Source organism: Cygnus atratus, chromosome 2, assembly GCF_013377495.2.
Source record: "Cygnus atratus isolate AKBS03 ecotype Queensland, Australia chromosome 2, CAtr_DNAZoo_HiC_assembly, whole genome shotgun sequence".
Lineage (NCBI taxonomy): Eukaryota > Metazoa > Chordata > Aves > Anseriformes > Anatidae > Cygnus > Cygnus atratus.
Window position 1 is genome coordinate 147,164,790 of NC_066363.1, and position 17,661 is coordinate 147,182,450.

Here is a 17,661-nt window from a genome sequence, read left to right on the forward strand (position 1 = left end):
GTGTAGTGGTTGGTCACCAGAACCAATCCTTTTTTGGGGATTGCAGGATACAGCCAGCATCATTTCAGCCTGGTTCTACTCTCCTGTTGATCTTTAAAAGCTGGCAGAGCGAGGAGGTCAGCCTCATAAATTTCTGTCTGTGTCATCATCTTTTACATTCACAAATGATTATTTCAGTTCTGGGCTGTCAAATGAATTCACTAGCAGGCTAAGAGCCAAATCTCAACCACTATTGAGTAGCCACTGTTTCGTGGTATGTAATTGTTGTCAGGGGCTGTGGAGGCCATCACTCACTCAGATAGGCACTATCTGATCAGTTCGCAGAGTCCAAATACAGCCACAATCACAAAATATTATAGGTCTGAAACATAAAGAACTAAAAGCTACACATTATAAGGTGCCAGCCTTTGGGGAGGGAGTGGGGAATCAAAACCATGTGATATCAGAGGGATTGCCACTGTTTTCAGTTCCCGCAATAGCAAGAAATTTGAACTGTGAAATTCTTGGGAGGTTGAATGTACCCAGTGCTGCAGAGAAATGCAAAACCCATGGTCCTTGCCAATCTGACCTCAAACCTGGTGATTGCTTAGCTGTTTAAGATAACCAGTCTGAAAACCCTCAAAGAACATTTATTCCCCCTGGAAAAAAAATACCCCACTTATGGCTGTGGCCAATCTCCAATGTTCTACAGAATAGCGGGAAAAGTGGAGGATCGTGGACATCACAAGTGAGAAAATTGTTTGTAATTCCTGACGGCAGCCTAGTGGGAGCTTTAAGATAGGGACTTATATAAATAAGGTACAATGAACATGCTGCCATTTAAACCTCTCGATGAAGTCTAGGAAAGGGAAGATACTTTGGTGTTTGGTGCTGGGGCTCTAACCCTTTAAAGCACTGGGGAGATGCTTCAGTGCTAATTGAAGGTATCCAAAGGGTACTTTTATTATCTCATGTGACTGAGCTTTAAATGAGAAGATGAAGTAGGCTTGGATAAATATTTATACTGTGCACTAGCATATGGTGTTGTTGAAGCAGATGCAATTCAGTCTTAGAATTCTTATCTTATCCCAACATGTTACTGGTTGTAGAAAAGCATAAATTACATGAGTTGCCATCTGTTTTCAATTATAGCATGAAAACAGTGAGGCAGGTTGGTATTTTCCTTTAGCCATGTTATCAGCTAGCTGCTGAATTTGATACTTACATTAGAGTGAATTCAGAATGAGTGTATTTAGTAATGTGAACACTCAAAAAAAGTTGCTGACAAACTGCTTTCATAGCTTGTCCATAAATAGAGAAGCAGCAGAGCTAAATGTGCATGTGATGAATGCCACTAGTGTGGTGCTTGAAAATAGATGCATATATAAGTTTCAAACATGTCTCCCTAAGTGAGTGTCTCAATTTTTGATCATATTTAATTATAAACTATAAAATAAAGGTCCATTCTCCTCCATGGAAATGTGGTAGCTGTATTCAAGCACCTAACTTTGACTCCAGAGAAATCTAATTGTAAAGAATCAGATTTATATTTTACTATAAAATCTACTCCTGTTTTGTGAAACCAAAGAAAATTTGAACAGGCTGTAGGCTCAGTGTTCACTTTATGCAATTGTAAACAGATCCTCAGATTTTATTTGCCAATATTGAGCACAGAGATGGAGAGAGGGACCTGAGGATGGTACCCAATAGCCTCAAATATCTCGTGAGTCATGCTCAAGAAGAGTGGTTTGTCCCATTAGTTGGGACATGCTAAGAACATGGTAACAACATAACGGTCAACATTTTGGGTGCTTTTCTTTCCACTTAGTCTTTGGCAAATATCTATTCTAAAAGACTAAAGAAAAATGTAGTGAGACAGCTGTGTTAGTAACGTGATGATTCAACAGAAGTTGGAAGAGATCAAATATTTGTGAATGTGAAAATACTCAACTCTGCCATTGACATGAAAAATGGGTTAGTGGCTGGTTGTCCTTGACAACTGTTTAACAGCATGCTCTCCTGATTGAAGCATGAATCTGTGCTTGGATTTGCCGACTCTGTGCCTTCCTTCTCATTTTGGTCTGCGGTCATCATTTATTTGCTCAAGGAGTTAGCTGAGGTGATGCATCTGTAATTGTCCTAAAGTTCCCATCTCCATTGGGTGCGTTTCATTAACCTAACTGAGCAGTTCCTGAATTTTTTATGACCTCTTTTAAATAGGTTGGACCTACCCTAAAACCTTGGTAATTGAACTATACCAGGATTATTGCCTTGCAAAAATATGATCGAAACACAGTTCTCTTCCTGAGGAGTACATCTGAGCACTGCACTGTGTGGTCATGGAAACGACGTGGGACTCAAGAGGTCTAATTGAGCCATCACAGATTTTGGAATCCATTTGCACAAAGTAAATGCCTTCGAGTACCATTAATTGCAGTTAAATGCTGGACAGAGCATTTTAGGAGCAGCAAACTCTTTTTTAAAATGAGTACTGGGCAGCAGGCTATATCTCGCACATCTCCTTTTGTCTGAGAGTTTTGTGAATTCAGCCCTCTCACCAAGCTAAGGGCTTCTCTTAATGAAGGAAAATGTGATTTGGGGAGCTGCATTGTGTGTCACTGCCAGAACTTTGTCTGGTTGCCAAAAGGAGACAGGGTTTGGCAAATCTTTCCTTTGCTTTCACTGCAGAATGCTACAAGTGCAACAACGGAGTCCTTATGGCCTTGATCATCCTTTGCGTTAGCACGGTGTCTTTAGGTTGATTGAAACCATGAGAAGTTTTCTCGGCAATCCCCCTTTTTCCTTGTCATTGGGAATCCCAGTGCAGGATTTGATGAGCTGCTGATCAGTCTCTCTTCTGCCCCTTCACTCCACCGGCTACTTGGTGTTTTATTCCTCTTCTGTGGAGGAAACTGTGTAACTTGTGGACCTCTCAGAGAGGCAGGAGACTATTTTAGAGTCACCCTGACAAGGGCCTGCACGTTGAACCTGCCCCATGGTGGCCACCTGGAAGACAAACTGGGTTTGGATTCTCTTCTTTACCCTGTCACAAACCCTCCGTGCAACTACACCAACCATTTTCCTACCAGAATACAGAGATATTCTTGTACATGGGATTAGACAGATGGACAATGCCAACAAATCTGAAACAATGGAAAAATCTGATGAGTAGATCCATTATGGTACCAGTACAAATGAAAAACCCTCCAGGTCTGTTAAAGTTTCCTTTTGTTTCCAGGGGCTGTAATTAAGAGCGTATGGTCTAGGTTTCCCAGTCCCAGAGCCAAAATTTACAGACGAGATAGGGAGACTCCTGTGCAGCAGCGTTAAACCTGCACAGCTCCACTGAGTTTCAAAATTCAGTTTCTCCAACTGCTCTCTTTCTAAGCCATCCTCCTCCTTTTGGTGATGAATTTGTGTTTGCATTAATACTTTCTTTGTGGTATACGAGCCTGCCATCCCTGCCCGGGTTGTAACTGTTCTGGGGCTAGCTAAAGGCTTTCCTTTTCCACTGCTACCCTATTCTGGTCTCTTCTAGTCTTTACCAAAATCCTCCTCTGCTTTACTCTGTTTTCCACTAATAAATCATTAGACTTCAAGTATGACACTCAGGTTCTTTTAAAGCCATGATAAAGCTCCTGCAGTCTTCAGACATGTCAAAATTGCAACCTGAACTCCTACTTCTCTTGGTGGAACTCCATTTTTTCTGCTTGTTTCCTTGGTTTGCCTTGCTTCTTTCCCCCCGCAGTTGTTTAAGGTTTATTTTGTTTTGAACCAAGGCTCCAGTATTCATGCTGAAGCCGTTTTGGATGTTTGGGTGAATTCCACTATGTACGGATATCTCTGAATGGATGGTCACTACCAAGTAGATGGGGTGCAGGACTGCATTCACCGCAATGGACTATGGGCTTCTGTTCTTCTGTGTCAGTGGACATAAATTAAATTATAAAAAAAAAAAAAAGATGTTTTAAGATTTTTTTTTTATTGGATTAGATGATAGATGCTTGCTGTGGCTCTCAGGGACTGTGTTATATGATAAAGAAATCAAAATGCTGTGTGTGTAAGGTCATACCCTGAAATATAAGCAGAAAGACCTGCTGCCATGCAGAAAGGCAGAGCAGTACTCCAGCAAACTAGCCCACACAAATGAAAACAGAGGTAAATTCTTTTTGTGATTCTCAGTTCCCTTGATTTTCAGTCCTGCTTTTGAAGAACAGGAACCATGTTAGTCACTATGGAGAAACTGTTTATCTACTAAAAGAATTAAGGTAGTGGGAATTCCTGTGTAAAATACAAAAGAAGGAGCTGGTTTAGCTTTTTGAATACAAATTTTATCTTTAACAGTGAATTACCTTTTCTTTCCCTAAACTTTTAGAATACAATTTTAGCACTGGCTTACCGCAGATCTGAATTTTGGCCTACAGATGTCATGAAATGGTATTATATTTCCAGTAACTCTGTGTGATTTTTTCTAAAGACTCTTTTAACGCAGTGGGAGAGTTTTACTGGGCAATAAAATATGATTCTTTTTCTTTACAACAGCTGAAATCTTATGCAAATGTAGAAAGTTTTGTGATATCTCAGAGCTCTTCCTTCTGCCTTCCTAAGGGTGGAATTACCATAAGAATTGACCTTGTTTGTAGGTTGGTCACCTAAAATGCTGTTGGGCAACAAGTGACCTACTGTACTTGTGTCTGTGCATTGACTCCTTTTCATCAACAGCAAAAACGATTCAGAAAAAAAAAAATTGCCTGCATGTTCATAATTGGAGGTCAGTGGATTTTTAAAAATTAGCCAAATTATTTTAATAAAAAGCAGGTTTAAAACCCCTTTTTGAGTAAGTGGGGTTTTATGGCAGGATGAACCAGATATCTGAACGCCCTGTGCTTACGAAAGGGCTTTCTTGATTGTTTCTGAAGTCTTACAGCTGTATCCATTCAGAAGGAGAGAAAGCAGTCTTGGTTTCAGCTGCGCTGTGAAACAGTGCTGGGCTTGTGTTTTGATACAGCTTCCAAATTCCAGCAGGGTCTATAGCCTCTTTAATGGTGAGATTTAGTGCCAGCCAGAACAGCTGTGATCTTACCCTTGCTCGAGCTTTCTTAGGCTCTTGCAGGTCACTCCTAGGTAGCCAAGGTTCTCCAAAGGGTAGTCTCATTCGAACAACTTAACCCACTACTGGATTTCTGCAGTGGCTAAGATATGAAAAAAAAAAAAAAAAGCTTAATAAATTTTGAACTGCTTTTGCTCTGGACTGAGAATTAAAAGCAGTTTTTATGAGGTTTAGTGGCAATACCCGTTTCCCTTGAAGCCTTGAAGGGGTCCTCAGACGGTGCTTCAATGACAGCACCGTGGCCACGGCAGCTTTCGGCCCTGAGAGCTTTGGGGGACGTGGGCGCCTTCCCCGCACTCCTAGCCACGCTTTCTTGTTGCTCTTCGAGACGTAAGCTGGCTTCCTCTACTGCTGCAAGCGACTGATCGGGGAAACATGTTGCATTGAAGCCAGGGCTCTGTTTAGCTAGTCAAACACATGGCGAAACAATCTCACTGTTGTCCGTGAAAACAGAGCAGCTGTTTGTCTCCAGCGGCGCAGACCGCTCGTGCTCCTTGCGCTCCCGATAGCGCAGGGTGCTCAGGAAGCCCTGCACAGCTCTGGCCGCCCTTGCCTCTCCCTGGTCCGGGCTGGATTAGGGAAGATTTTTGTTTAAGTGATATGCGACCCAAACTAACTACACACAGTTAGTTTAGCCTAACTACATTTGACCTTGCAAGTAAATTGATAGTTTTAAAGTTCTTAATTCATGATGTGTGTTTGTCTTCTAGCTCTATAGTTCACCTATGCTATACCTCTAGGATAGGTGTAGATATATTGTGAAAAAAAATAACACGCAAAGGTCAAGCAAAGCATAAAAAGAAGCTATGTCTAAGCTAAGACCTCCTGTCCTTCTGCTACCAGTGCAGTGTTTCACCCAGAGCCGCCTTCAGCAGTCTGAGTTATTTCACATTTCCATGGTTGTTCTGTGGTAGGTATCAACTTACACCATAAAATAAAAATACTTGTAAAGTTAAGTGTGCAGTCACTGGTCTGCTTTGCTGCTGTGGCTCAGGCCAGCTCGGCTTCACGCATGGGCATCTCCTGCTTGGACTCAGGTGGGGTCAGTCACGTAACACTGCTGCCCAGGTAGGGCCACCAGAAGTAGAGACCTGTATTTCCCTGTTCCCTTGTACCTGATTTGTGGAATATTTACATTTCAGGGTGCCGGGTACTTCCTTTTATTACCCTGCAGGTATCTACAGGTAGCTTTAATTTACCTGCGTGGGCAGTTCCCTTGGCGAGACCTTGCCCTGTTGGTGTCTGTCCACGCCGTGCCTCAGCTGGCAAAACTCAACTCTGAGGGGCTGAGACTTGCATGGAGACTGAAAGCTGCCTGCTCCCAAACAAGAGTTGTTCTCGTGGGCTCTTTTCGCCCTCTATTTTGTGTGCTGTATCTGAGGAATTTGTACAGCAATGGTTTCATTCTATCCCCAGTGAAAAAAAGACTAAAATTCCTCTTGTTCCCATCGGTGGGGATGGAGGGAGGGAAAGGCCACCTGAACCAGTGATGAGGCTCATTGACATCTAATGATATCAATGAAAAACTAATTCTTATACGTCGGAATTAGTTTTTATATTAGTGTTGTTTATTATTTTTTTAAGTTAAGAGTTAAGAGTTGGGAATACTATAAAAATGCAGATCCTTTGAAAAAAAAGATGGTGCTTTCTGTAAACATCCCACTAGAGAAATTCGTACTTAGGTAGCCTGTAGTGAAGCTTTGCTCAGGCAAACTATCCGTACCAGGCTGCAGCCGCAGATCAAGGCGCAGAGCCAGAATTACATGGAATTACATGGTTATGTTTGCAGTGCTATAAATGCGGTCGGTTTTCTTTACCGTGCACTGCACCACGCTCTGCTAGGAACCGGTTTCTCACCCTGTGCTGGTACAGAAAGTCAGCTTAACACTGGTGTAAAGATCGAACAAGAAATGCATCCCTCTGGAGAGAAAATCCCGTGTTTATGCAAGACCTGGATATTTGCCTACTCCCACACCACCCCACTCCACAGCCAATTGCACATTCGCTAGAGATATTTACAGAGCTGAACACGCAGCTGCAATTTATTCTGTTTCGTGCTGTAACCTCAGCTCTGTTGAAAAGGACCTTGCTGGATTCTTTAACCTTCCGGTGCCATGCAGTTAAAAAGAAAAAGAAAAAAAAATAGAAATTTAGGACCTCTGATTTCCATCTCTTTTCCTCATTCCAATGTGACAGCGGAAAGATCACTGGAGTGGGAGCAAATACTTCAGTGCCGCCCGTGTTTGCTTTTATTTAGGGGGTTAGTCGTGTGTCCCGGGCTCTTCTGTGGCAGCAAGTTCAGCATCTCTGTGGCCTGGGCTGTTTGCTGAGCACGGGGATTCCTGGGCTTTGTGGCTGTGGGTTGCTTACTCAAAAAGCAGAGCCCGTGTAGCAGCACAGACGAAGGCTGTGTGTGTAAGGCTGTAAGAAAAGTTTATCCCCACGCCCTCTCTCCTCCACCACTGTTCTGCTGCCTCAGACACCCCCGGGGTTGTTCCTTCTGACCTAACATCCATCTTGCCATTGATTTCACCGGCACTGTGCAGTGTGCAGTTTGATCTAAGTGCGGATCTACGTGCACCCACGGAGGATCCCGTCTTCATCTTGGTGTCACCCCCCTCCTTCCGTCTGCCTCCAGCCAGATACATATGTATTGCCTCCTTCCTCGAACCGTGTCAGGCGTATCAGGGAACTTATTTTGCCTGGAGACGAGTCCTTTTGCTTATTTATTTTTGCTGGCACAAGCTTAAAACATAGCAGTGCCTCGCTTTGGCTCAGTGCTCCCAAGGCAGCGCGAAGGACGGGCTGCAGCAGGGACGGGAGCACCCTGGGGAGCACGGGATTCGCATCCTGTCCTCCTCCCCCTGTGCTGGAGGAGGTTTGGTGCATCGGGATGTGGAGTCCTTGGACAGTCACTTGTCCAGCCCCTAATAAACCTTTTTTTTCCCCATGTTTCTACTAAAAGTAAGATTAGTTCTGTAATCCCTAAGGAAAGGAAACCTTTTCCTCTGGTAGTGTTACCAAGTGTTTTGTGTACTAAACCCTGGCTTTGCATGTGAGCTTGGAGGTGATAACGTGGTAATTAGCTCAGGGGAGTTATTTTGGCAGTGTAACAACTGACAGGGCAAGCCTGCATGGTTGCTGCTTGTAAGTAGCTGCTTTTTTAATGGCAACTGCAGTAAGAAGTGGAACAGTTAGTGGAACAGTTCTTGTTCCTCTGTGACAAAATTATGGCCTTAGATGGGAGTGTTTACTTTCCCTCATTTCGCAACTCCTTCATATTTCATACTAAAATCTGATTTTGAAAAGCACGTCTCGATTTCCATCTGTTTGCTCGGGAGCTCCGGCGTGCGCAGGAGGCGGGGATGGGAGCACAAGTTCCTGGAGTCCCAGAGGAGCAGGGGCAGTGTGAGGGAGGGAAACCGCATTTCAAGCATAGCTCTTCCTTTAAAATGTTGGAAGCCTGGAGGTCCCCTTCCTCCTTGCTGAAGGCTGGAAAGCTGAATTTCAGATGTTCGTAGCACTGAAGTCGTCTTCCGCTGAAATCTGCCAGCAAAACAAGAAAAACCAAAGCAGACTCATTGCCTTTTTAAGCAAGTGATGGTAAAGAATATATTTATATATATATTTATATATATATATTTTTTTTGCTTTGCTTTTTCCTTCTTAGTTTCAGCAGATTAGTAATATTCACAGGCTGTAGCTGTGGACATACCACAGGAATAAACCAGGAAGGTTTCTATCTTAGAACTGGGCCCAGAGTTTTTAAAAGTGGTTGACAAGTGTGAAGAGCCTGGCTTGGTAGGCCTCCAGCACTCAGGGCAGTGATAATTGCAAAACCTTTGTCCTTCAGCCAGAGTTTGCACAGGTGCCTGTAATGAGGGCTGCATACTGACAGCATGGCCTGAGGTTTAAATGAAGCGAGGATCTTGCAGGTCTCTCCTGCAGACTACATATAGGAAATGCATGGTTTTCCAAATTACACATGAAAAGAAGAAAAATTACAGAATTTTTCTTCTGGAAGATTACAACGAGTTGCAGAACGCCATCACGAAACAATTAGAAGCTTGAGCTACTCCAACTAACCAGCTGATCCTTGCCCCTGTAGGATTAGCAGCACATGAAAAAGAACATTTATTTGTAATTATTGAGGATATCTCTATAAAAGAAATTTAAGCTGGCTGTTTCTTTAATGGATATGATTTTAATTTTCTTTAGCAAGAAGAAAAGCAAACCCACCTACATTAGAATACTCTTTTTTTTTTTTTAATAGTTACATCGTAAATTCTGGTATAAATTTTATTCTGTAAAATTGTGAAAATACACTTTTCTTTAGGCAGGTCTGAAAGAAGCTATATTTAGAAGCTTTTATTTTAGTTCTTAGGAAAATTGCTTGAGAATTTTCCAGGCTTGAAAATGACTCCTACCTTTGCCTGAATTCATAATTTCTATTTGATGCTGATAAGTTTTTTTTAAAAAAAGTACACAAACAAACAAACAAAAAAACAACCAAAACCCAACACCAAACAGCCAAACAACAACAACAAAAACCCCACAACCCAAACCCCACAATTTTCCATGTGTTTTGGGAATGGTTCATCTCAAAGAAAAAAATATCTGCGTGGCTTTGGTGTCACCTCAGATCATAAGAAGAAATAATAATCAAGCCAGAATGTCCTAAGCTATCCGATATGGAAATCCGTGTGCTTATGAGCAGAGCAGAGGGCCAAATCTGGACCTGACTAGCACACAGCTTGCCCAGCAGCTGCATGTTTCTGTGAGAGGCACTGATCCCTTCTGGAGCACCTTGGTCCTGAAGAGATCTGCGAGGGGTCTGCGTCAGGCCTGGGCAGGGCCCAGGGACGGAATCCTGGCTGCTCTGGAGCCCGAGATCAGAGCCGGGTTTCCCTCTTCTCTCCGTATGAAGAGTTTCGGCCACGTGAAGGTTTTCATTTGTGTGGTTGCCACACGTACAGGCCCGGTCATACCTGTGATGGAAACAAGTGGGCCTGGTGCCAGGGCAGCTGCTGGTGTATGGCGGCCCTCAAAACATTGCCACTTGCTTGCACTTGGAAGGAAGGGGGAAACACAGGTGTGCTTGGAGGGCCTTGCTGAACTGCAGTCTTAGACCCTGCATGGTCCCCTCACTGCTTGGATGAGGGGGTAAATACCAGTGCTGCTGAAAACCAGCAACTCTGCCACCATCTTTAAAGCGTCACTGCACAGTCTGGTGTTCGTGGGGCAGGCACCCAAGAGTGCGGATCCTCTGAGCCAAACCCTTTGTGCTGTGCTTTCCTTTTAGACTGATGTCCGGTTAACGTGACTCTGTAATCACAGTCTTATCTGACTGTTGTGAGATATGCTGTCTGTGGACTCCGTGTGGCTGCTGCTTGCAGCCACACCAGTGATTTGCAGTCACACTCGCTGCGTCTGTACATTTAAATGTTTTTTTTAGGACTCTTCACAAGAACTTTGCAATTTTCACTTAAGCCAAATACAGCGGTGGAATTTCTAGTTCCTGGTTATCTTTCACAGTGCCCTCTAAAAAGGGCACCTCAAAAAATAAATCATTTCTGTAAGGATTTTTAAAAATATTAAATTGTAAAAGGCCCAGAAATCAAGGCCTGGCTCCACAAGGATGGGTGACTGAAGCCTATACCACAGCCTCTGAATATTTGGGAACCTAGCCTAACAGCCTATCCTAACATAATATTCCAGTAGCATTTATAAATATTGAGGCCATTCTAAAGCAGGCAGCTAGGTAAGAATTGCTGACAACTATGCAATGTTTCTATCAAATATTTTTTATTAAATATTTTTAATTTAATAGTTTCCTTATTAAATAATTTGTCTTAACTTGTGCAATTTCATGCTCGTGCCCATTACTGTTCTCCAAGCTGTGCTGTCAGGTCTCCAATATCCACCTGGAGCATCTCACAATCCTTCTCACCTTGCCTTGGCAAGACCAAGCATGAGCTGGCAGCCCAGGCTTGTCATGGAGGGCAGACAGCACTAACCAGTCACGGGGGGAAGGATTGTGCAGCTCCCAGTAGAGCAGAATCCTCATTCTGGCCATTAAACATTGTGGTAACAATAATTATAATTCCTCTTCTCGCCGCCTTCAGTTTGATGTGGAATGGCACGACACATCTTTGCTGACTTCTTTAAGCAGAAGGCTTCCAGATCCTTTCTGGTCAAATTGAAGCCCTAAGCTGAAGTTTTTCTTTTCCTGGGAACACCTGGATTTGGTTAAATCTTCTGCCAGTGAAAACGCACAGAAAGATGGAGGCACACATACCTTTCCTCCTATCCATACTTCTGTGGGCTGTTTTCTGTCAGGGTGGGAAACAGAAATAGTTAACAATAAATGTTTATTAATGTAATTTTTTAAAAGTAATTAAGTATTTTCATTTCAGAGTTACTTAATTTAACTGTTACTGTTTACGTGTTTTTTATATCACTACATCCTGACCAACAAAATGGTTGGAATTTCTTCTGGGCTTTGTCATTTCTTGAAGTTTGAGGGATAAAAATGGATGGTTATCTCCTGTCAGGCTCCTTGGAGAGCTATGAGGAAATGAACAATAAAAGGCTCTTTGAGACTCTTTTAACTTTGGTTTATTATCTATTATAGCTACTGACGTGTGGAAAGCTACAGAGAAATTGTGCATGTTTATAGTTACAAAGCCCTTAGCAGCTGTAGTTATGAACTGAACACTTAGAGCTTTTTGAAATGTGTTTTTATAAATGCAGCATTAAATCATTGAAATTTTGTAAACCAGCTGCTTTAAGAAAATTCCTAAGATAATAAGAGGGTTGACATACTCAGCGGCTGGTTTGTGGGTACTCTCTCTCTTGCACTCCTTTTGTAGCACCACCAAGAGAGCAGCTCGCTGTGCTGGCTTCTTTGGGGCAGGATTCGTGATAGCCAAAGCGCACAAAGCAGCACCGTGTTTCATTTCCCCATCCTGGATACTGCAGTAGATGGAAAACTGGGGTGGGAGAACAAAATGGGCTGAGTTGAGGATGCTGCTCCCCTCACCATGAAGGGCTCAGGGCTCAGGATCATGAAAACCTCTCTCCCCTCACCAGGTCTGTGGGACCTAGCACATGGCTCCACATTTCTTCATCCCCAAGGGAGCTGGAGCTGGAATTTGCAGGCTCGGCCTTTGGGAGCACTGGCAAAATGATGGTCATGGAGAGAGCTTTTATGCCACCAGGGTGACTGGCTCTGTGTTATCATCTCTCTTCTGCTCCTTACAGCTCTTTTCATGTAGTTTTAGGGCAGTTGTTCTTTCTTCTATGCCTTGGCTGCCCCTCTACTTTTCTCACCTGGCTTGGGTGGAGTTTTTTGAAAAATAAACTGATTGAAAATGGTGAAACTAAAATGCCATTTGGATCCAGTGCAAAGGATGGTATGAAGAAGACTGTTCTCAGCCCCTACACACAGCTGCTATTCTACTGTCAAGCGCATACACTGAAACAAACACCTTGGGAATGCAGATGTGTCAACTCTGGTCTTTTGCATGAGACGCTCGCCCTTTGGCATCTGGCTTGCTGTTCGCTGCTGTGGTGCCCGTCTACATTTACACGGTTGTACCCTTGGTGCAAGTAGCTGGCCAGTCTGGAAGGTCTGTTCCTTTGCCAGGGACGTTCCTCGGGGTCCCCGAGAGCCCTTCACATGATCCGGCATGCAGATTTATCCATCACATGCCTGCGTGCCTGTCCCTGGCCAAAGACGAGTCCCATGCATTGGGATTCCAGTAACTCGAGAAGTCTGAGAACAGGCAGCAGCAAAACAAACGTCAGCCATTCAACTTCCAAAAATTGCATTAAGCCAGAAGAGACAATGCTATTTCTGCAGGTCTGTTTTAAATCAACTCAAATATTCTTCTGGAGCCAAAGCTATAATTCAGTAAAACTTGATACAATCTTGGAAAGCCCTAGAAAGCATTAGGAAATACCACTGGGAGTTGAGAAACCTATAGATACTGCAAAAATTTGCATTTTAAACTAAACGTATCTCTTAAATGCTAATTGAGGCATGCTGAAGAGGATGATGGGCTACCTCTTCAATCAAAAGCCTTAACATTCAGAAAGCTTTGTCTGCGTGCAAAAGCTGTACGGTGCTGCGTGCAGTTGAAATAGCATATGAAGGCACAGGAAAGATAGAGCCATACTGCTACGAAGTGGCCAAGAGCTGATTGCCATACTTCAGAGCTTGTTGAGACCACCAACCACTAAGGCAGACTTCCAGGACCTCAAGCCCTGCGCAGCAATTCTTGAAGGGGTAAGGTTCAAGAGAAGTTTGCTGTCCCCTTAGGGGCTGCTGCTGCTGCTGCTGCTGTTCCTGTGCGTAGGCCCGAAGGAGCAGAGATTAAAAACATCAGTAGCATTTCTGATGAAATGTTTTATTTTTGGATGGGCTTTGCTTCCTCTATAATTTTCCTTAAATGAAACATTGATAGTTGCATTCTGTACATTTTGCACAAATACGAGTTGGGCTTCACCACGCTGAATCCCTGTTCTACTTGAGACAGAAGGTCGCTGATGCACAAAAGTTGAATGGTTGGGCTTGTGAGAAAACGTGGTTTAGGGGTAGCAATGTAAGACAGCAAAACTGTTTCCCACCTCTGCTGCTGTGTTTCTGCCTAAAGATAAAAGGTAAAAATATGAAGTTTGAGACTTTCTATAGTGATATGCTCTTCAGAGCTTATTTTATACAGACTCAAGATCAGTTATGAGAAAGATAACCTTCTAGGGAATGCAGTGTTTTCATTGAAACATCAGGATGATATTATTGTTTCTTTAGGCTCCACATTTTTATCATTAAAAACAGATCTAGACACTACACATTTCTGACATTTTTAACAAATACCATTATATTATGATTACAGCCAGAGAAGGCTTAATGTTTTCGAGGAATAAATATTGATATCTTTCCTTTCCTTGTCAGGTTTTTACAATGCTGATGTGACTTTTTGCTCTGACTTTTCCTAACTTTTTTAAGATGCAGAATCACAGAAACACAGAATGGCTGAGGTAGGAAGGGCCTTCTTGAGGCCATCTGGTCCCACCTCTGCTCAAGCAGGGACACCCAGAGCAGGGTGCACAAGACCACGTCCGGGTGGCTTTTGAAGGTCTCGAAGAAGGAGACCCCACAGCCTCTCTGGGCAACCTGTGCCAGGGCTCCGTCACCCACACAGCACGGAAGTGCTTCTGGTGTTCAGAGGGAGCCTCCTGTGTGCCAGTTTGTGCCCATTGCCTCTTGTCCTGGCACTGGGCACCACTGAAATGCACGGTGGAGATGGTCTGAATATTTCTATCAAGACTTTTTGGACAGAAAATAACCTCTGATGATACAAAACTTTCAACATTAGAAATTTTTATGACATTTAGAAACAAAATATTAGCATATTTGAAATTAATTAATGATCCATACTTTCGAAATTAAACCAAAAACCATTCACAGAAGAAGTACAAAGAGCTAAGTTTATGTTGGAATATCTCCTGAAAATGACAGTGGCATTTTATTTTCCATGGTATTATTTCCTAGAATTTGGATCCTTTGGGTTCATTGTGCACTGGTGGAGGTTCTGGCACTGAATCTAGTGAGATCATCATCCAGATTCTGCCCTGAGCCTGGAAACATGACGCACATTTTTACTGTGACTATCAAGAGCTGTCTAAATCATATCAGATGGAATAACAACCTGTTTGCAATGGCCAGAGCTGTCTTGTCCCATATTGTTTGCAAAGCACCATTGATATCATGGCGTTGTAAGAAAAAATATTGACGTAGAACTTCAAAATTCCACAGGTTTCAAAGCTGTAGTGATATTTAAAAATTTTTTAAAAAAGGAAAATTATCTTGCCAAGTTAATTCTAAGGACTGTATCTTTCTTAAGAGCACTGAATGAGAGAGCACAAAGAGTACTGGAGGTTTTGCATGCCCAGGAGTTGATGTCTTTGTAGGTAACCTGACACAAAAAGTCTAATGCATAACTTTTGCTGCTTGTCTCTCTCCACAGGTTTGCCAGTTCGTCGTTTCTGTGAATGGCCTCAACGTTCTTCACGTGGATTACAGGACAGTGAGCAATCTCATCCTGACCGGCCCGCGAACGATTGTCATGGAAGTGATGGAAGAAATAGAGTCCTGAGAAGAAAAGATCTCTTACTGGACATTTCTGTGAGAGAAACAGTGACAACCAAGAAGCAGCATGACACGAGGAGACAAAACTTTCTGTGTCAAAATAAATGATTTTGCTTTTAGGGGAGGGGGGTTCTCTTTCATTTAACAATAATAGCACTGGTTATTATGCCGAGAAGTGAGCAATAGATACCAGCATATTTTCACTGAGGACTTCGCTTTGCTTGATGAAGACGAGGTAAAGGCCCTTAGGTCGTCTCTCCAGCCACGGCTGCATCCGTCAGAGCAGTTTCCCATCTAAGCGGCTGTGCAGATTTCCTCACAGTCCACCACTGGATCAAAACACTTCAGGAGATGAAAGAACCACACACACTGTGGGGTCAGGATGTCACAGGCAGTTTGCGTGACTTATTTACGTGGGTAAACATCCTCCAGTCAGGGAAAGGGGACTAGATGCTGGCTTTATTGCAGTCAGACACAAAGGAACTGTGAATGCATCTCTGTGAAACAAATAAGTTCGTTTTTGGTAGAGGATACTGTGGTGTGGATGTTCAGGCCTGATAGAGCACAATGAGTATTCTAAAAGAAAAATACAAGACCATGCAAGTGCAAAAGCGTGTGCTACTTTTACAAAGTAAAACAATCTGCCCTTTGAAAATCAGGCGATTTGTTTAAATGCCCAAGCACAGATGTAGGTACTGAAGTATAAAGTGTTGATCTCTTTTTTGTTTGTTTTCTTATGTGTAAAGGAAAGGTGTCTCGGTCTCATTGTTTGTCACTTTGGAGAATTTCTGGACACCTTTAATCCTAGAAGGAGAATAATATTTAGCGGGTTGAGGTGGGAAATTCGCAGTGTTAGCATTAGCAATGATACATCCAAGCGCTCCAGTAGAGGAAGTACACTTCAAATTGAAGCAATGTACTTGAATGTGCATTAAGCTCATTAGCACTTTCAAATCATCAAATGTTTTGCAAACTACATACTTGCCACATAAGTTGCATTTGACACTATTACTAATAAAAAATTGTATTTAACTGACTCCTTACTCTTTTTCAAATGGTAGGATTTGTTTGTTGATAAATTTATGAAACAAATCTTTAAAAAAAAATAATATATATATATACAAATTCTATATTCTGCTGAGCTGGGTGACGTCTTAACCCTATGGTGATTGGACTTCATGGACATTCGTTGATCTTTGAACTGAACATATACATCCTTGTCCATAGAATTATAAATATACCTTGCAGTCTTTCTCTGCTGTCTAAATTTTACAATTAAAGCTTGACCTTCTCTATGAGCATACCAAAAATCCTTCGTCTTTGGGGTGGGAAAGTATTTTTCCCTCAAATAATTTTGAAATATATTTTATATTAAAAGTTGTTCTCGCTAAATGTATTGCTCTTGCAGTATGTTTTTCAGTCACTGAAACACACAGATTTTGTCAGAGATACAGTAAACATTCATAATTATATATGCCTGCAGATTTGTAGGTAGAAGTCCATGTATTCTTCAATTCTGATATAGTATAGCCACGGTTGATTTTTAACCAAGAATACTTCTCCTATTCCACTAATATGTACCCTTGCAGGAAGGTATAAGACTGAAACCACTAACTTGATACTGACGTCCTGTAGGCACAAACGTGTTTGGAAGATTGTTTCAAGCTGTCATGTAGTACAACAGTTGTTTTTCCTTGTTGTACCCCCCCAAACTGCACACATTATATAACCCTCATCAGATGATATTATACAGTTCATCTAAAATAAATAGTGCAGCACATAACATTACATGAGGTGGTAACAACTGTCAAGGGTATCCACTAAGAATAGATGGGGGAAATCCTGCTGTCCCAGAAATGTGTCAGTATGCTACAGGTTTTTGGTTTTGTGGATCCAGGGGGGCTTCCCCAACTACTTCTGCTTTCTTTTCTTGTTTGCCAGGGTTGTTTTGGTGGCCTGGCCGGTATGTACTTTGTACCCCTTTAAAATATAAATTTTACATGTTAGATTAGGTTAAATATTAAAATGTGAAGGATTTTCTTAGCAAAATGTTAATGATTCTCTCTAATACCATTGTGGATTCCTCTGTCTTACATCTCTTGCCTTAGTTAATATTCTGCTACAAGTTCCCTGTAGCTTACAGATAATTAAGAAACTGGGTCAAAATTTAGCTTAATAATGCATTACAGAGTGCACTTTAGACTTGAGTAAAAAGAGTGGGAATGGGGGCAGGGAGAAATCTGTGCACACCATTATATTACAGATTGGATATGGCATTTTCATTTGCAAGACACATTAGTCTCTATCACAATTTGAGCACCATTACTTGCCTACTGTTTTATGGGGATTTCCATCTTGTCTTCTCAACTTGATTGGCAATCCAGGATTTAATTAATTCTTTCCCCCTTCAATATGACAA

The 17,661-nt window shown here is 42.3% G+C and overlaps 1 protein-coding gene across 1 annotated transcript in view; it reads left to right on the forward strand.

The window, feature by feature from the left end:
* The window catches only part of DEPTOR (DEP domain containing MTOR interacting protein), a 77,908-nt gene extending 61,277 nt beyond the window's left edge, over window positions 1-16,631 (forward strand). Inside the window, exon 10 of the mRNA XM_035556239.2 lies at window positions 15,121-16,631. Coding sequence (XP_035412132.1) covers window positions 15,121-15,249 — 129 coding nt within the window. The 3' untranslated portion in view covers window positions 15,250-16,631. The remainder of the gene's footprint in view (window positions 1-15,120) is intronic.
* Window positions 16,632-17,661: the final 1,030 nt, after the last annotated feature.